The following is a 20,317-nucleotide window of genomic DNA, read 5'->3' on the forward strand; positions in this document are numbered from 1 at the left end:
TTTGTTTTTGAGACAGAGTCTTGCTCTGTCCCTCAGGCTGGAGTGCAGTGGCGCAATCTCAGCTCACTACAGCCTCCGCCTCTGGGTTCAAGAGATTCTCCTGCCTCGGCCTCTTGAGTAATTGGGACTACAGGCGTGCACTACCACACCCAGCTAATTTTTATATATTTTTAGTAGAGACGGGGTTTTACTGTGTTGGCCAGGATGGTCTCAATCTCTTGACATCATGATCCACCTGCCTCAGCCTCCCAAAGTGCTGGGATTATAGGTGTGAGCCACCGTGCCCGGCCTGCTTTTTCATTTTAAGAGCTTATGATGGGCACTGTCTTTCCTGGCATAATACCTGCTGCCCTTGGAATAATTCCAAGCTCGACTTCTTGCTGTTGTCTGGCGATGCCCTCAGAGACGTGTGGCATGCAGGAGGGCTTGCTTGCAGCACCGCACGGCCCTGGGCAGGTGGTTCCTGTCTTTATCTTTCTTTGCATCAGTCGTAGATGCTGCGGTGGCTGCTCCCAAACCACAGGTTGCTGTAAGTTAGACCTGAAGGTTAGGCAGGAGCATGTCCCCATGCACAGGCTTAACTCAAGCGCCAAGTCAGTGAGATCACAGCTCCCTGAGTGAAGTGTGTGGGCTTTGTCATCATCCCCTGGTGCGTTGCTTAAAGAGCTTACCTCCGTAGTCACAACTGTGTCCCCAGAGGCTGATGCCACATACATAATACTGAGGATGAGACATTTTACTGCTGAAGTGGAACTGTCATGTGCTTTGAGGTCTTTGATTTAAATGGATTGAAACCACAAGGGCCCCCTTCCTGTTGTGCCCACCCACTGCCCAGTGTGTTGGCAGGCCTTGTGGATGAATTTCATGAGGAGCATGCCCTGCTCAGGGACAGCAGAGCCACCCAGAAATTGCATGCCGTGCAGAGCAGCATGCCTGCTGGCCATTGCAGGGACTTCTTTGGAGATCCCAGCAGGGCATGTGGAGGGGTCTTCCACAGTCTCCCCATCACTGAGAGTTGCCAGTGTCCATTTCTGGGCTTGGCATCCCACAGCCCCTGTTTCTAGCCTGGTTGAGCTGTCTCCAGGCCCTGCCCCTGCCCTGGGCTCATTCAGCTATGGTCAGCCCAGGTCTGGTCTTTTGCCCTACCTATCTGTTTATCCTCAGTGGCCAGCACAGCTCCTGGCTCAGAGAGAGGGCTCAGTAAACGTCGGTGAATTGAACAGAGTCCAGCTCAGCAACGCCATGGGCGTCTTTTCCGCTGACGCACGTTCCTACTTGGACTCAGTTGTACTTTCTCTGCATCCTCCTTCCCTCCCAGCCTCCCCACCGCACTCCCAACTGGGCCCCATTTCCTCCTCTCTTCTGGTGGCTCCAGAACACTGAAGGCTTTTCCCTGATGGGCTGTTTGTTCCCTGTTGAAAGTGCTTTGGTTTTCATCTCAGTTGCACTTTCAGGCCAGCTGTACCCACGCTGATATGTGACTTTGATCCCTGCAGCAGGACGATGACGCCCCGAAGAAGCAGGCCTTGTACCTTATGTTCGATACCTCTCAGGAGAGCCCTGTCAAGTCACCTCCCGTCCACATGTCAGAGTCCCCGACGCCGTGTTCAGGGTACGACTTCCATCATGATGACAGAGTTACAAATCGCACTGGATGCTCCAAAGCCTCTGAACGCCTTTATGCTGTTATTTCAACTTCATTTCAGTGCATAGATTCAGGCTGTCAGTGCTCCATATGTGTGTGTGTGTGTGTGTGTGTGTGTGTGTGTGTGTGTATTTACTTTTTGCTTTTTTTTTTTTAAAATAGAGACAGGGTCTCACTGTGTTGCCCAGGCTGGTTTCAAACTCCTGGGCTCAAGTGCTTCTCCCTCCTCAGCCTCCCAAAGTGCTGGAATTACAGGCATGAGCCATGGTGCCTGGCCAGCCCACACTTCAGTCTCGTGAATCTCCACAGGGACATAAATGCATTGGTTTTATTACTGGCTGCCCTTTGGACTAAAGTGAAGTCCTTCAATAGCTGAGTGTGTGACTCACCCGTATAATCTCGCCCAGTGTGCACACACTTTATTCCATCATTTGTCTAAAGGGGGACACTGTGGCCCAGCATTCAGAGCCTGAATCCCACCTGTACCCTCTCCTGGTTATGTGACCTGATGGGAGGTACTTGGCTCTCCTGTGCCTTGGTTTCCTTGCATGTAAAGTAAAAGTAATAATGAAACGGACCTCGCAGGGAGTTTGTGAAGATTAAAGGAGCCTCCCCAACCTGCGCAACGGGGAGAGGGCACCTGCCTTCCAGAGAGATGCCGTGTGTAAAGCTCTTGTTGAAGTACCTGGCACATATCAAGTGCCTGGGTACATTGTTGATGTGGATGTTCATGTTTGTATTCATCAAGGCTAATGTTTGGAGCCGTGCATTGTTTCATCAAGTAAGTGTGGGCATTGCTGTAAGATTTGGACCAGCCTATCTGTCTGCCTCCCTCTTTAAGCAGGAGGAGTGAAAGCTCTTGTACTGACTTCTCAAACTTACAAAAGAGACTGCAAGCTGCCCAGGGTGGTGAGAAAAATGATGATGGTGGTGACGTTATTAAAACGGTAGCGGCACCAGTACTGCATTAAGTGCTTTACAGCAATGCAGAGTCTCATTTAATCTTCACAGAGAGACCTATTGTCACCATCTTACAGAGGAGGAAATGGAGGCATGGTACCCATCACTTCCCCCGAGTCCACAACCAAGCAGCTGGTAGTCCTGACTCCAGAACTCGGGTCTACGGCTAGTGGCATCTGTGCTCCTGCCTCTCCCTTGTCACTTGGCCCTGGGGTGACTGACCAGCTAGAGGCTGCATGGCCAGTGGAGACCTGGCCCATATCCCTCTGGAAGTCCAGGACTCCTTGTGGTATTAACTTTGTCAGGGCATCCTGGTTGATTTCAGTGGATTTCCCTATGAGAAGACTCTAAAGATGCCCTTTGCTTCCCCCAGGTCAAGTTTTGAAGAGACTGAAGCCCTTGTGAACGCTGCTACCAAAACCCAGCATCCTGTCCCACGAGGGCTGGCCCCTAACCAAGAGCCACACTTGCAGGGGCCAGAAAAATCCTCCCAGAAGGAGCTGGAGGCCATGGCCTTGGGCACCCCTTCAGAGGCAATTGAAATTGTAAGTGGGGTTGGAGGGCCCCAGATCACAGGGGATGGGGTGTGGGCCAGCTGTGTATTGTCACCAAGAAGGCCAGGCCTTCAGAGCAACACTCACCTGGCACCTGCCATGGGTCCCACCCTGACTCCCTGACCACAGAAGCCAACCTGGGAGATCCCATACCATGAGGATGCGGGGGAGGTTCTGTGTTCACACCTATGTGGTTTTGTATTTCTTACTTAAGTACTTTATATGCCTTCAGTGTTATTTATTTTCCATATTTTGCCCCTTAGGACCTGACTGTTGCTTTGGAGCAGTTGCTAAGCAGTCCTCTGCCACTTCATTCTTGATGGCAGAGGGCAGGGGACGCTTCTTTTGGGAAACAGTTAGTTTTCCTGGGACTCAGTGATGGGAATGTCTCCTGTTTAAAGACCAGGACTTTTCCTCTCCCCAAGCCCTGCTGGGGTCTTGCAAAGCAAATAGAACTGAGCTGAAGGCCTCACCTACCCCCAGTCCCTGCACTGCACATGTATCACATGGCCTTGTGCATGCCCCAAAGTAAGTGATGCCCATGCCAGGCTCTTCCACACATCTGGAATGCACCATCCTTCTAGGTGAATTTTATTTTTACTTCCTCTACCTCCCGCCCAGCAATCCCCAAGCAGGTGTGAAGCCCTTGATTTAGTGTGTTATTTTTGTTGTTCTGTGTTAGTAGGCCATTTCTCTCATGCATCAAATGTCTATTGAGCACCTACTGTGTGTCTGGCAGTTGGATGCTGGGGTGGATACTAAAAAGAGGATCTAATTGTGAATCAGTCTCTCACGTTAATACTCTGAAACACACATCCATGGTTCACTTTCTACAAAGCTGGCTTCTGATTCTGAGGTCTTTCTGATCTATCAGAAGACACTTTTTCACTTGAAATCATCTTTCCATGATTTAGAAAATGACCTTTACTAAAACCTGACTTTTTTGGATATGTGTAAATACTTGAAGGTATTTCTTGATGAGTTATGTTTGGACAGCCCACCAACTAACTGGCCTTTCGCCTTCCACTAGCTAGCTCCCATTCATCAACCAGGGAGTGAGGGTGGCGTGGGGGTGGGAGGACACGGAAGTCTGCGCTGTGGGGAGGGGGTTGGGTCTGCCAATCTTAAGATGTCCATTGTCAGCATGTGGGAATTAGTCCAGATGGAGCCACAAGTAATGGCAGCTAATTGATACTCTCTTTAGCCTCAAGGCAGAAATGTCCAGCAAATGGCAGCATGGGCCTTGCTTGGAATCAATATCACTCTTTGTTCTCCTCTATTTTTCTTGTGTGTCCTCCTCTCTGCCGGTGTTCAGACCTCTCCCGAGGGCTCCTTTGCCTCTGCTGACGCCCTCCTCAGCAGGCTAGCTCACCCCGGCTCTCTCTGTGGTGCACTTGACTATCTGGAGCCCGACTTAGCAGAAAAGAACCCCCCACTATTCGCTCAGAAACTTCAGGTTTGTAGCCCACGTGTGACCTTTCGGGAGTTTGTCAAAACCTCAGTAGAGAATGAACCCCCGAGGCCCAAATGAAATGAGGCAGGATTTGATGAGGAACTGCTGAGAATGTTCCCAGTGACCTATCTTCCCTTTAAAGAATGGTATATGTGACATTCTTTACCCAGGATACCAAAGTGATACAAATTGTGTGATTACATATTGAACAAACCATTTCCATTTCAATTTGGAAACTGGGCCCAAATCGTCATTTTTTAGAAGCACTGATGGCCCCAAAAGCAATTTCTGTGATTTATTCACTGAACCAAGAATATCAGATCACCACTGAGCCAAGCTGTTTATGTACACGTGGCTATCTCAGACTCCCATTGAGATAACATCTGGGCTCAGTCTTGCATCTGGAACAAAAAACAATGATGTACTCTGTGCTTTAAATTTGACAACTTAATTTGATATCCTCTAGACTAGGATGTTCAGAGCAAACCTAGAGAGACTGTTAACAGCCATCTGAGAGGCGCAGATCCATTCATGGAGACTGTTGGCCAACTTCCCCTTAAGAAAGAAAAAGGGAAAGAAATCAAAAGAAAAACGTCCAGTACAAATTTTGATCCCATTTTGAAAATCATTTCATATTCAACTGCACAATACTCCCCAACAGACATTCAAAAGGGTGATTTTTTAAAAAAGGAAATTAAATGCTTATTTCATGATCTGCTGAGGTGTTAATTGTGAGAGAAAGGCAGAGCGTGTGTTTTTCCCGAGTGCCTGTCTTGACACATTTTCATGGCACGTTCATTTCTCGGATGTGGAAACCATTGACGTCTGTCTTGATGCATTCCCTGCGGTTTGCCCACACCCCTGTGGGCAGGAAGAGTTAGAGTTTGCCATCATGCGGATAGAAGCTCTGAAGCTGGCCAGGCAGATTGCTTTGGCTTCCCGCAGCCACCAGGATGCCAAGGTACCGGTTTGCTGCCGCGTGCGCCACCTCCTGAGAATGTCGTGTGCCGCTGGGGTCCAGAAGCTGCTTTGCTAACCATCCGCCAGGCGGGCATCGTCGGTGTCCAGCAAAGGGTCGTTTCCAAAAAGCTGAAAGCATCACTTTTGTATAAACACACTGAGCACGTAGCTAAGATCTGTTTAACTCAATAATGCTAAACCAGTGGGATGGTAATGCTGGTTAAATGGAGGGTAATAGAGAGACCAACGTATAGGTCAGCGGGGTGAAGAAGGATACCCTAAGATGGCAAAGTTGGATAGAAAGCTGGTTAGCACCGATTCAACAGAGCAAAAAAATTATGACCTTTGAGGGTTGTTTTTCTACAGATGGCCATTTGCTTCTCTATTGAACAAAAATAATTTGCAACTTTTCTATTTTCTGGAAGTTAACATATAACTTTGCTGAGATGAGACCCTAATCAGTAATACCTAGTAAGTGAAACCAAGGCATTTGATGATACCCTAGACCAGGCCTACACAATCCTTTCTGTAAAGTGCAGATAAGTATTTCCACCCTTGTGGGCCATACTGTCTGGCACTGTTCCAATAAAACTTTACCTATCTATTTGTTTTTGCTTTTTTACAAAAAAGGGCAGTGGGCCATTTGGCCCACGGAGTTTCCCCAATTCCTGGTTTCAGCATGGAGTATAACATTGACAGGGCATGCAGAAATCTTTTTGCCTGGCTTCCAAGTTTGGGGTAACTTTTCTAACAACTTAAATGAGCTGCTGATGACATGCAGAACGTGTGTTTGCCCCTGGACTGTCCGTGCAAACCTTGATCTCTGAGGGTGGCGTCATTCCCACCCCTCACCCCACCTGGAGTGGGACAGACCGATGAACCTGGTGTGTCAGATTGTGCTCCGTGGCTTTGAACAAGCAGGTAAACGTCTCTGGGCCTTAGTTTTGCCATTCATGAGATGGGGCTGATAATAGCCAGTTTACAGGTGGCTATGAGGATGACAGACAGCTGGTGTGCAGAGAGTGGCGCCCTGCTTGACACATAGTAGGTGTTTGATAAAAGAAGGCACTGCGTCAGCTAAGACTTCCCTTTTGCCTCTGTTACTGGATCAGGTGCTCTCAGCATCTCTCCTTGGTAGGTGGATCCGGGTCCCATTTTACAGATGGGGACATGGAGCCACTTGACAGTGATCCACCAGCCTGTTGGGGAGTAGAACTCAGGATTCCAAGCGAGAGGCCCCTAGCTGGGTGTGGTGGTGCACACCTGTGGTTCTAGCTACTCAGGAGGCTGAGGTGGGAGGATTGCTTGAGCCCATGAGTTCAAGGTTACAGTGAGCCATGATCACGTCATTGCACTCCAGCCAGGGTGACAGAGTGACCCCCTAACTTTAAAAACAAATGTAAAAATGGGAGCCCCTGGCCTGCCTGCCTCGAGTAACAGCTCATCTGCAGAGGGGGGCAGTGGCATCTGTGTCTGTCATCCTTGGGACAGGACTAGGAGTCCGGCTGCTGCTCTGGCCCTGAGGGCCCCTAGTGTGATCTCCTTGGCCATACCCAAAAGAGAGGCCCCTCCCAGAGGCAGGAGGTGGTTACACTGTGGGTGTACAAGCTGGGAACAGTGAGACCCAGGGCAGGGACAAGAATACAAATACAGATTGGGGATGTCCTCATTCTTGTTGCCAAACCATAAGCTTAGGTTGAACTTCCATGAAAGCAAGATTTTTAGAGAGCATGAAGCAGTGAGGATCCCCCAGCCCCACCACTAGATTTATTTCTAGATATTCTTGGGGCTTAAAGACAGAATGAATTGTGTGCAGTTTGGCCACTACAAGTACCGTGTATTCCTGTCCAGAGTTTGAGGTGGAATTGAGCATGTTTGGTGAATAGCTCAGGGTGGAGTTGGAGTGTGCTGGGTGCCCTGGTCCCCCCACTGCCTCCTTGGGAGAGCAGCCAGAGAAAACTCTTGGCAAATAATGGCCAGGAGTTGACTTTTTGTCAATTACAGGCTCTTCTCAGAATATGTGCCGGATTCTGAGTTAGAAAATAGTGTCGTGTGTGTTCATAGCGTGTGAGTCGCAGAGGCAGCCCAAGCCACCTCTTTTGTTTCAGAAGTGTATGCTCAAAGGAACATTCATTCTTTGAGGGTAGAACTGTCTCTGGGTAAATAGGGAGCGTTTTTCTCTAACAGAGTAACTTGTACTGCTTTTGTGAAAAGCACATTACGTGCTGATGTTGGCCTGTGGAAAATAGATGCTGTCCCTGTAGCTACCCAGCCCAAGGGTGGTCCAGGAGCCTGACCTCAAGTTGGTCCCTGTTGGTTTTTTTTACAAATAGAAAGATTGTCCCTCGCTGTATTGGATGGAAACTGCTGATGCATAGGAAGAGAAAACAGCAGCTGTGTATCCCATTTGCCTTTTTTTCTGGCCATATATTTCAGCTGTAGGTGACACAGTTCCGTCATTTTGCCAACATGGTCTTAAGCTGTTGCTAACACAAAGATGAAATCACTTGGAATGAAAAATATCATATTGCATGGGTGAAAATCACCGTGAGATAGAGTGGGGAGTGATTTTCTGGCTGTTCCCTAGAGCAGCTTTGACTTCCATTTGTCTTTAGACCGATGGAGAGCTGAGTCAGCCCTGGAGGAGCTGCTGTGGGGGTTTCTCCATCTCAGTTAGAAAATGTGAGAAATGAGGAAAAGTCCTTAGGGACTGGGGTGTCAGGCTGCGGTCTTACCATTATTTTTCTTCTACATCTTCTGGCCAAATGGAATTCGGCTGTGTCCTCCTGGGGGCAAACCTGACCAAGGTCCCTGGAAATGTGGTGCAGCAGCCCTGAATTGAACACTCAGCCACGTCAGACGGAACGTGAGTGTCGTGTCTGAGTGGCTCTCCAAGAGGTGCAAGCTATGGGCCTTTCTGGATGAGGGGGACCCAATATGAAGACTGAAGGATATGGCTGGGTTGCTTAGGAACAAAGCACACAAATAACAAGATTCAGGAAGGGGTGAGTCCTGGCAAGAGGCCCCCAGGGTGGGTGAGTGGTGTGGCCCTTCAGTCCAGGCCTAGAAAAGGCCAATGCCTGGAACTTCCATGAGCAGGAGAAGGAGTTGGGGCAACCCGTGTTGTCATAGAGCAGCCTGGCACCACGTCCCATGTTCCCCTCTCTATTGCTGTGTCACAGACTATCCCCCCATACGTACACATTAAACCGAGGTTCAAAAGGAGGGAGATGTGATGCCCAAAAGCCACAAGAACAGCCTGAGAAGAGTGACAAGGACCGGCTCGTGAGCACCCGTGTATTTGGCTCTTTGGAGCATCTGTGGTTATTGCTTAGAGGCTATATCTTGACTCAATGGACAGGAGCAGCTGGCTGGTGCCAGTGGTGGGAGTGGCATAAGGCATGATGCTCAGTGTCACCCCAAGATTGCCACTCCTCCTGGGCTTGGGGACTGCCTGTGGTCAGAATTGGATGGGGCAGCACCCGGCGGAGGCCACTTTCCTGCTTGGGAGGCAGCACATGACCTGGACACCCTCTGAGTGCCAGGCCTGTGTCTATGCACCATGCCCTTGACCCAGGTGGCTGTCATCTCCCTTGCTCATCCTGACTCCTGGTCCTACCCCTCCGTGGCCCCTCTGGCATGGCTCTCCCATCCTCAGATGTGCAGATGCTCTCTCCAGAATTTCCTTCTGTCTGCTCCAGGGGACAGGGATCCTGCACCAGTGCTAGCCCCTCCCCCCCATGTCTGCCAGCAGGGAACTGTCCACAGGGGCCCTTGAGCCAGGGTGAGTACTAGAACCCCACCCGTGGCTGCCAGCAGGAAGGACCCAGGCACAACCTGCAGGTGTGAAGCGGTGACAGTGGCCAGAGGTTCTCACAGGTCGCAGGACTTGAGTGGAATTAAGGTTGAAAATTGGTTGCAAAGGCCCGTGCCTTCTGCGGCACAGCCATTTTACATTTCCATTTGTGATTCTAGTGCCTTTTTTGGCCCCTCTAAAATAGCAAGTAGGGGTTACATGAGAGAAACAAAGTTTAATCGAAAAATATCTGATCTTAAAATATCAGTGACAGACAAAGCTATTAATTTCAGTTAAAAACAATTCTTGGTCGTAAGGAGAAACCAGAGTGTACACAATGAATTTCATCAACACGCAGATACTTGGGCAGTAATTCAAGAGGGCTCTGAAGTTATCTGTTCCTTTATTGAAAACACCAGGTGGCTGGGATGAAGGGGGTCAGTGAACAGTCTACAGGGTAGTGTCCGTTTGCATTTTCTTACAAGACTCACTATTTTATTGATTTTTTTTCATTCCCTTTCTTGTTTTACAAAGGATTTTAAGCAGCATGAAGATTATTAATTCCTTCATCAGTCATATTTAGTTTCTGCCCAGTATGATAAAGTTAGTTTTAATGAAATCAATTTTCTCCTGCACTGCAGGGAGCCTGCTTACTTTGGTCAACATTGAATCTCATTCTGGGAAACCCTCTGGCCCGGTCTCTGAGATTCTCCATTTTTTCATCTTTAGAAGGTCCACGCTGAGTTTGATGGTGACTGATGTTGCTCATTAAAAAAAAACTCACACACAAAAAACACATACTTGTTGACTTTAAGAGTGATGGGAACAGTTTTTGTTTTTCCTTTTAAAATCCTTTGCCTATTTTTTTTATTTAAAGACAGAGTCTCACTCTGTCACCCAGGCTGGAGCAATCTCAGCTCACTGCAATCTTTGCCTCCTGGGCTTTAAGTGATTTTCATGCCTCCGCCTCCCGAGTAGCTGGGATTACAGGCAGGGATCACCACGCACGGGTAATTTTTATATTTTTAGTAGAGACAGGGTTTTGCCATTGACCAGGCTGCTCTTGAACTCCTGACTTCAAGTGATCCACCTGGCTTCGCCTCCCAAAGTGTTCAGATTACAGGTATGAGCCACTGCATCCATCCCCCCAATATTTTTTATTAAATGTTTTTACAGAGATGGGGTCTCACAGTGTTACCCAGCCTGTTCTCAAACTCCTGAGCTCAAAGGGTCCTCACACCTCAGCCTCCCAAAGTGTTGGGATTATAGGTGTGAGCCACCACACTCCATAAAATTCCTTCGGAATTGTATGTTTATGAACTTTCTCCATAAAGACAAATGTTGAGTCTTGATCTCTGTGTAATTTTCCAACTACTTCCTTAGAAGTTCCCCCATGACAAGCAGAACTGTGAAAACCACTCTCAAACAGTAGAGGTGGACCCCTGCACGTGAGAGGCTCTGGCCCCATGGCCTGGTGGTGCCCTTGCTTCTGGGAGGTCAGCCTGCCTCTGCTGAGAGCTGTTAATGTATATTCTGGTCAAGTGTCCTTGAAACAGAGGCTTCTTGGGAGCCTGAGCCTGCCCTGTTCTCACATGAGCGAGTCTCTGGCATCTGGTTGAAGGGGACTGTGCACTCCCATCTCTGGCCAGTGGATCATCTGTGTCCTGCTTCAGGGCTACCCCAAGTATGCCAGGCCAGGCAGGCGCCATGAAATCTAGGCAACAGGCCTTCTCTTCCAGGACAACCGAAACGATGTAATTTCACCCTGCATGTCTACAGCTAACTAACTGGTCCTAACTCGGTCATCTCCGGTCCTATCCATTAAGCTTCTCCTTGAGTTTTCTAAGCTGCCTACCTTCTCGGGTTCATTTCCCTGATGCCGTCGTAGGGTAGACATGCCTGTTCTTGTGGTGGAAGAGACCAATTCTGTACGAGTACCTTGAGGCCCACTGCCTTCCCAGTTACTGTTGGCTCTTTAATCTTACCAGCTGTCCTTGATAAGCCCTCATAACTCTTTCCCCAAATCTCCCTCTCTCTACATTGTGATGGCCTTTCACCATTCAGTTTCCTACCATAATTCCCCAAGGGAAGAAGTTGTCCTGTTCTGCCTGTTACAGCACTCGAAGATCAATAACTAGGGAGGAGCTTCGCCTGGGCAGCCATGGCAGCGCTCCGAGGTTAATGCATAGGACTGAGAGTGTGGTTGGTTTGATGTTTCATTCGCAGTAGAGGTAGACTGACAACCCGGCTGTGCTGGTCGAGGATGCTGCTAACACTGCATTTCAACTGTGTTGCAAATTGCGGAGCATTTTGTGCAAAGGGAGAAAGAATAACCACAGACTCCCCCTCACCTCTGGGAGGCTAGCATCTGCCCTCCACAAAAGGTCGTAAAGCCTCAAATCAGTACTGGTTGGATGGGTTGGTGTGGTGGATCACGCCACTTGTTCAGGGTCTCATCAGCAAATGTGGATATTGTCATTGACCCAGTTTTTAATTTTCCCATTGACGTAACAGATTTCAGGGCAACAGAATGCCAACATAACTCTCACATCCAGAAACTCTACCCAGCCAAAGGCGATACTGGCTGATGATATAGTAGGCCTTAAGCTTTGTGTGACTCAGCATCCTTTCAAATGGAGCTCAGCAAATACCCCCAAAATTGAAATGTAAACAGTCTTACCAAAGTGATCAAATCTGTGGTTATTCAAAACTAGGCAAACGTAGACTAGAATTCAACATTATTCGCCATTGAGATCTTATTTTGGAAGTGGAGCCTGCTGAATAGCACACTGGGTTCTCAGGCGCTGTGCCTAAGTGGCTCAGCGTGTGATAAATGGCAGAGATAAGCAGGTACCAGACACACTGGACTCCAAGGCCTGGGAGCCGCAGGGGCCTCTGCCATTAGCCCTTTGTCTGCCTGCACAGGTGCAGAATGATAGATCTCCATCCATAGACACTACTCTGCATTTCCCTGTTCATCAGTCTTTGCACTTTCTCATACTTCTGATGTTCTTTGTTTCAAAACCATACAACTGGCCCATTCATGAGAGGGTGAGTGTAATCCTCTTTGTCATATGATTAATGTTAACTTTTTTTTTTTTAATTAAAAAACATTCCACAGAGAGAGGCTGCTCACCCAACAGATGTCTCCATCTCCAAAACAGCCTTGTACTCCCGCATCGGGACCACCGAGGTGGAGAAGCCTGCGAGCCTTCTGTTCCAGCAGCCCAACCTGGACTCCACCCTCCAGATTGCCAGAGCAGAGGTACTGTGGCATGTGGCGTGACCACCCTCTTCCTGCCACTTATTAATAAACACATATGCTCACAGTCCACAAAGCCAGTGTCTTTGGAGACAGGCTTGGTCCTCTGAATGCTGCAGGCAAAGGTGTGTGGCAGACGGTGGGTTTTGATCTTCCTGACACTGTGTGCAATGGGCCTTTTGGGCCTTGTTGAATTTGTAACAAAAAGCATGCCTCTTTCAGCTGCTCCCCAGTGGGCACTGTGAAAGTCTGATATCTGACTTCTTTCTTTTTCATGCTCAGGGAAGTTCTCTGAATGTAATTATCATTTGTTGTAGGAAGTTTTCATTCCCCATTTATTCACTGTCTCCTTTTCTTGATCTGTGAATTGCTCAAAGCTGAATTCACTCATCTGGGGCTAACCTTTCTCTTCTTCTCCCTGAACTAGATCATAACCAAGGAGAGAGAAGTCTCAGAATGGAAAGATAAATATGAAGAAAGCAGGCGGGAAGTGATGGAAATGAGGTGAGTTGGGGAGCCGAGCCTTGCTCGCACCTGAGGGATGCTTTTACCTGTGGTTTGATGATGAGCGGAGCTGGTGTGGTCCACAGGGTAGCATCTTCTGTAGAAATTCTCTCTCCTTCATTACACATGGTTCCTATTTTTTTAAAGTATTTTTGCTCTAATACTATTACTAAAATAGCATGCACATGAATTAAAGAATGCATTCAAATAAATACATCTACAATGCAAAACATATCTTCACACTCAGCCTCCCATTCCAAAACCTGCAGGTGACTCTCTTCTGTTTCTGGTGGCTCCTTCCAAGAACTTTCCATTTTTCATCACAAATGTGACAGTGAATCTAAACAGCCTCTTTTTTCTCCAAAACCAAAGAGAGTGCGCAGTATATATTATTCTATACTCTTTTTATTTTATTTATTTATTTTTTTGAGACAGAGTTTCACTCTTTTTGCCCAGGATGGAGTGCAGTGGTGCCATCTTGGCTCACTGCAACCTCCACCCTCGCTGGGTTCAAGCGATTCTCATACCTCAGCCTCCTGGGTAGTGGTGATTACAGGTGTCTGCTTCCACACCTGGCTAATTTTTTGTATTTTTAGTAGAGATAGGGTTTCACCATACTGGCCAGGCTGGTCTTGAACTCCTGACCTCAGGTGATCCACCTGCCTCAGCCTCCCAATATGCTGGGATTACAGGCATGAACCACCATGGCCAGCCCACTCTTTTTAAATTTATCAGCATATCTTGGACATATTTTTTATTCCTCTCTGCCTCATTCTGTTTAGCAAGTGCTTAATAGTTCATTAGACGGATGTAACATAATTAATTGAACCAGTCTCTGTGGACAAACATTTAGGATGTTTCCTGACTTTAGCCTAAATGATTTAATTTCATTTGTGGTATATTGTAATAGAAATATAGTCACCACATATAGTGTACATAAGTACAATGGCGGATACTAGTTGATTATCAGATCAATTGCATTCCTGGCTACCATTTTAAGTAGAAAGCAAGCTTTAGGTAATCATATCCCATTTTCTAGGTCATGGTAAGATCTTCCTGAAACTCTCCTGTTCGTTCCTTCTTTCTGCTGGTGGTTTCCTGTGATCACCTCTGGACATTAAGCTTAGTGTGCTATTTCACATTCAAATGAGAGCCCTGCAGTTGCATTATTTTTAAACCTCTTTGTTTCATCTCTTCTTTTGGGGGCATGGGTGGCTCTAGTTTTTTGCATGCACTGAACATGAAGCATGGCATCCCGGGAAGGCTGGAAGTTCTGTCTCTAATTTCTTTTGCCTCCTGGGAGCTTTGCCTTCTTGGTGCCTGGGGAGTGCTTATTTGTGGTTTGAGAAGTTGTACCTCTGAGGGGCCCCCGGGAGATACCATTTACTAGCTGATGTGGTAGGATTTCAAGATGTCACCAGCTGGCGCAGATGTGCCAGCATTTAATGGCCCGAATGTCAGCCCATCAGCCTCTGGAGGTAGACCAGGTGAAAACCAGGCTCTGCTTCCCAGCCACTCCGGGGCGCCTTAACTCTATGCCTCACTTTGCTTATCTTTAAAATGGGGGTAAATAACAGTGCCTCAATGGAGTACAGCAGAAGGATTATGAACAAAGGCTGCAGTGTCTCATGCTTGGATTCACATCTGGGCTCTGCCACTTGGCAGCCCTGGGATCCTGGAAGAATGTCTGGATCACACTTACCCCAGTGTCCTCATCAGTAATGCTGGGAACAGTGAGAGCGCTGCCTCTTAGGGTCATTTTGAGGGTAGAGTGAAAAAACAGCACAGCTAAGGTATTTTCAGGTCCCTGGTCTCTCCGTGCTTCCTGAAGAACACATCCCTTACCTCCTTGTGTCCTCAGCAGTGATGGGGTTAGACAGGGGAGCCTCAACGATCTATCACAGTCTTGTGATTGTGAGATGCAAGGAGGTGTTGTTTCATTACAGAAAACACAGCAGTGCTTCTGTGTAGGATTCGAAACGAACCCTCAGGGGCTCATCTCCTGTTTACCTTTCTTGGGAGTCCATCCTGGGGTGAGACACTGACCTTAGGACCAAGGTCAAGCAGCCAAGGACAGCACCCAGCATTAAACCCTGCAGTGTGCATTCTGCCTTCATCATCCCTTTCACCCTCATTGAATTTCCCATACAGCCCTGAAAGTCGGGGTCTAGGAAAATCCTTACTGTACCAAGGAGTAAGCAGAGCACCCGCAGCTTCTATGAATGTCATGCTCAGGGTCACACAGCTGGAAGGCACAAGGCCAGTGGGAGCCCAGGCCTTCTGACCGGGGGGTCTCTGTGGTCTTCTGTCGTTAGGGTCCTGGATCTTCAGCAGTTACCCGTCCTTGGTTCTCCTGTGGGGACTAATTGCTGGGTAATGTAGGTGAATCCCTGATTCTTTTTGAGAAGTTTCTTCTAGCAGATTGGTTTTCTTTACACATGGGTCCTTTCACCTGGGGACAGCTCAGAGGCAGTATGACAAGCAGGGGATCTTAATGCTTTGTGCAGCGACTGTTTATTGAAGCTTCCCAAGAAGTTTACTCTGGGTCTGTAGGAGATAAGACTTGTGTTCAATGATGCCAGATGCATGAGATGCTTTGGAGAAAGATACAGATAAAAGGTGACAGGATTCCAAGGAGAAATCAAGGAAGGCTTCCTGAAGGAGACAGCATTTCAGTTGGACCTTGAGAAACAGACTGTGAGGGGTAGAAATAGAGAGAGGGAAAGTGAACAATGTGGGCAGAGGCATGGGGATGAGAAGCCGAGAGCAAACAAGAAATCATTTGTTCTCATTGAGCCACCATGTTCATGACATGGTGTGGAAGGAGGTAAGATGGATGAGGGAGGTTGGGCCCAGACTGCAAAGACCTCAATTATCAGACTGAAGGTTTGGCTTTATTTTCAATCGTCAAATTTGTTTGGGAGTTGGAATCTCACTCTGTTGCCCATGCTGGAGTGCAGTGGCTCGGCCATAGCTCACTGCAGCCCCAGACTCCGGGGCTCAAGACCCCCCCACTTTAGTCCCTTGAATAGCTAGGACCACAGACGTGCACGATCACACCTGGTTAATTCTTGTATTTTTTGTAGGGACGGTGTTTCACCATGTTGCCCAGGCTGGTCTCAAACTCATAGACTCAAGCGAACCTTCTGCCTTAGCCTCTTGAGTAGCTAGGACTACACGTGCTCACCACCATGCCTCATGAATTTTTTTTCATTTTGTATAGGCAGGATCTGTTGCCCAAGGTAGTCTCAAACTCCTAGCCTTAAATAATCCACCCTAGCCTTCTCAGTACCTGGAACTACAGGCATGCCCCACTCTGCCTGGTATTATTTTTTTCTTAGTGGGCAGTGAGGAGTGTTGAAGGCTTTGCATAAGAGAGGGGCATATTTAGAGTCAGGCACCAGGAGAATGAGTGTGCAGGGTGAGGGCCAGCCTTGAAGGTGGCCCAGGAAGTTGGGGCCCCACTGGACACGGGTCAGGCTGTGGCGTCCCGCTGTGTGAGATGGAAAAGAATTCTGTTGTCATGACTCCATGTCTTTACTTCTCTTGCAGGAAAATAGTGGCCGAGTATGAGAAGACCATCGCTCAGATGATAGGTAGGTATCCTGACTGTGGGGGTTCAGGCCGGCCCTGACATTTCTGAACTATGAGGGGGCCTGGGAAGTTAGGAGGCTCAGGGTGTGTTTCTGGTAAAGTGTGAAGCCTTTCAGGGAGGGACCAAAGCATTCCAGAAAATATGGCTTTGCCCCAGGACAGAGAGCCTGGGCTTCCTGGAAATGCCCAGGACTGTGCCGTAGCATTATTCACACCTGTGGGAAGTCACGACAGTCACCTGCTGGCCACCATTTGACCCAGCCGAAGACTCTCCACTTTGTGGGGAAGAGATTTCTGTTGGTTGGGTTATTTGGGGGATTTTTTTCTTTTTGCTTATGGGAGAGAATAGGAAACAAATACCTAGACCCTAACTTAGTTTAGACTCAAATGACAAAACACCTGACTCAGCCTTTCCACAAGGACCCAAGGACAAGGACGGTGGACCATGGCGTGATTGTCTGCCCCCTTCCTCCTGTGACTGTGGCAGGTGCTGTTCGCTGACCCCAGCGTTGTTTCTCGCTGAGATTGGACGCTGCCTTGGAATCCTTCTTAACACAGCGCCCCGGCAGCCAGTACTGACAAATTTGCTTTGGCCCACAATGAAAAAAGTCCTCAAGTGATAAGCTACACACGCCTGAGCCTTTTTTTCTTTTCTTTTCTTGCAGAAGTTCTAAGCCCAAGTTTTTACGCTAATGATCACTATTCAGAAATGATATTATGACTGGGGCTGTGGGGTGCTTGTTTATCTATTTATTTACTTGCTTAGGTTCATGATAATCTATTTTTTGTTTGAGATGGGGTCTTGCTATATCGCCCAGGCTGGTCTCAAACTCCTGAGCTTCAGCCATCCTCCTGCCTCGATTGCCCAAAGAGCTGGGATTATAGGCGTGAGCTACCATGCCCAGCACATGATAACCAGCTTTTGTTTTTGTTTTTGGAGACAGAGTCTTGCTCTGTCACCTAGGCTGGAGTGCAGTGGCCCAGTCTTAGCTCACTGCAACCTCCACCTTCCGGGTTCAAGCGTTTCTCCTGCCTCAGCCTCCCAAGTAGCTGGGATTACAGACAACTGCCATCATGCCTGGCTAATTTTTATATTTTTAGTAGAGACGAGGTTTCACCATGTTGGCCAGACTGGTATTGAACTCTTGACCTCAAGTGATCTGCCCACCTCAGCCTCCCAAAGTGTTGGGATTGCAGGCATGAGCCACCCACCTGGCCCGATAACCAGTTTTTAGAAGATCTTTTTCTTCTAAGGATATATGGAGTAAAAACTCCAGGTCACTGCAGACCACACTGTATGTGTGCAAGCTTGACACTGCTAGCACCTGGTCATCAGCCCCAAACAGTTGGATGTATGAGCATGTCACCCCTCCAGCTTGTCCCAAGATAAATACAATAGCAGCCTCAGGAATGGTGAAGAGCCATTAAGTGATTTCCATTCAAAGAAGCTTTAATTGTGATTCATTGTAACAAAGTGCATTTCACTCAGAAAAAAAAAAAAGCCTATTCAGGTTGAGCCTTACGGTGCATGCTTTCTATCAAATGAAACTTCTTTATTAAATTGGTATAAGAATTTATGAACACATATGGATAAGATAAAAAAAAGTGCTGGCAAAAATGGTCAGGCTGAGGGATTTATGTTTTCCTTATGCAGAGTTTAGCAAGTCGAACACAACTTTTTGGCCTCCTGGAGTCTTGGGATGTGAGAACCTCACTAGGCCCTCCATGGCTCATCTGGAAGCATCCCGCTCCATCTCAGAGCCATACACTGTGATTTTTGCCCTTGGTGATGACATTTTGGTAAATGTTGAAATGCGGGGGCAAGGATGTGAGCTTTTGCTCCTGAGAGGAGGCTACCCAAGCCATCTTTTATTGCTCAGCTGGCCAAGTTGATATAAACAGACATTCCCCCTTGAAAATTAAAAGTGGAGAATGTCTCTAGTTGGCATAAATGGCCTGTCCTTGTCATGGCAGAAAGATTACTCAACTCCCACGGTTTTTTCAAAGAATATCTGCAGGTGACAGCAGTGAGGACCTTTTCAATCCTAGGCAGTGTGAGTTCCTTCCAAGCCCTGAAGAGAGTGCCACCTGCCTTCCGCTCACCCTGGCTCCAGGGATTAGGGCCACACATCACCCCCCATCCCCACCCCTGCTCCCAGACCTGACGTGTTTGGCCTGAGGGTCCCTCTCTTCAAGAGCTGTACACACAATCCCTTAGAGCATTTTCCTGTCCTTGGAGTACTCTCTGGGTGGCCCCGTGAGACTCCTCCAGTGTCCCTGGCCAGGAGCAGCATTGCCACACAGAGGGATATCTCACTGTGTGTCCGTTCCCTGTTCCCCATCCCCATTCACCCATTCACTGTCGTCTTTGTCATTCCAAGGCTTTTCTCATGAGAAAGGTGGCGGGCCTACAGTTGCCATTCCTTCAGCCACTGTTGCAGGTCATTGGCCAAGGTCACCATAGATTTCAAGGTCCTTGTGGAAGACAGCAGGGGGCTGAGGCATGGCCGGACTCACTGTAGCTGTGGGCAGGACCTGCCTTCTTTCTGGCATGGTTCGGGTCAGGGTCTCCATGCATGGTAGCACGCCCAGGAGTCCCACCTGGGTTCCATGCTTTTCTTTCCATTTTCACTCACCCAACAAGCATCCCTTGTGAAAGGGGAAACTCGGGCCCAGAGAGATTGGCAGTTCAGGACCACAGTGGAAGTAGTTGTATTTTGAGATTAAACCAGCTCCACTCGACATGCGCTAGCTCTTCCTGGCTCCGCTCCATACAGCTTTCACAGATGCTCCACACCAGGATGACATCAGCCCTGCTGTTGTTATTCATTCGCATCAAACGTTGCTGGAGAGGATATGTCTTTTAAGCTCAGATATTGACTATTTAAAATTCAGAACAAAAAGAGACTTCTGCGCTTTCTGCACCCCAGGTTGTTGCAATTGATTTTTTTCTGCTTTTCTAACAACTGCCCTGATTATCTGTTTTGCTTCCATTTTTCTGTTGCTTCTTGCCCTTTGCTTGCAAAACAAACAGGCAAGCCTGGTAAGTAAATGCTTTCCCCCCTAATCTGACACCTGCCCATCGCAACCCTTTGTTTGTTTGTTTGTTTTTCTATTTTTTTTTTTTTTTTTTTTTTGCTTTGTGTATTGCTGCATTCCCCCCACATGATTTCATAATGTGAAAAAGCCAGAAAAAAAAAAAAAGTCTTCTGGAGCATTGTTTTGTCATTGAGTGCAGGGTGTCTTTTTCCTGATTTGAAGAACCTAACTGCATTTGTCACTTACGAAAGGATTTGTGAAGCATTCTTGCCTCCTGGGACAGGGGTAATTCTATTTTTAAAAGGGTTAGGTCGAGAGGAAAGGAAACCTGAGGCAGGCAAAGTCTTGGATCCAGGAAATCAGATGGACTTGGTTTGGTAAATGGCTCCTTTCCCAAGTCAAGTGAAACATACACATGGGCTCAAATCAGCCCAGACTGTCCACCATACAGCATGCTGGGAACTGAGGAAGCAGCCAAAATTCAAAGAATAAAAACAAGCATTTGATTACTGGAGACATTTTGAAAGGCCTTTTCTTTTTTTTTTTTTTT

The 20,317-nt window shown here is 47.8% G+C and overlaps 1 protein-coding gene across 26 annotated transcripts in view; it reads left to right on the forward strand.

Annotated features, from left to right (window-relative positions):
• TACC2 (transforming acidic coiled-coil containing protein 2) overlaps positions 1-20,317 on the forward strand; it is a 259,898-nt gene that overhangs the window by 223,088 nt on the left and 16,493 nt on the right. For 10 of the 26 annotated variants that reach the window (XM_037731397.1, XM_017508606.2, XM_017508602.2 and 7 more), the window contains 8 exons: positions 1,497-1,612; positions 2,979-3,150; positions 4,475-4,615; positions 5,484-5,573; positions 12,490-12,633; positions 13,058-13,134; positions 16,687-16,730; positions 19,763-19,771. In XM_037731397.1, coding sequence (XP_037587325.1) covers positions 1,497-1,612; positions 2,979-3,150; positions 4,475-4,615; positions 5,484-5,573; positions 12,490-12,633; positions 13,058-13,134; positions 16,687-16,730; positions 19,763-19,771 — 793 coding nt within the window. The remainder of the gene's footprint in view (positions 1-1,496; positions 1,613-2,978; positions 3,151-4,474; positions 4,616-5,483; positions 5,574-12,489; positions 12,634-13,057; positions 13,135-16,686; positions 16,731-19,762; positions 19,772-20,317) is intronic. The other 16 variants (XM_017508626.2, XM_037731391.1, XM_017508611.2 and 13 more) reach the window with 5 other exon arrangements.

Source organism: Cebus imitator, unplaced genomic scaffold (assembly GCF_001604975.1).
Source record: "Cebus imitator isolate Cc_AM_T3 unplaced genomic scaffold, Cebus_imitator-1.0 Scaffold396, whole genome shotgun sequence".
Lineage (NCBI taxonomy): Eukaryota > Metazoa > Chordata > Mammalia > Primates > Cebidae > Cebus > Cebus imitator.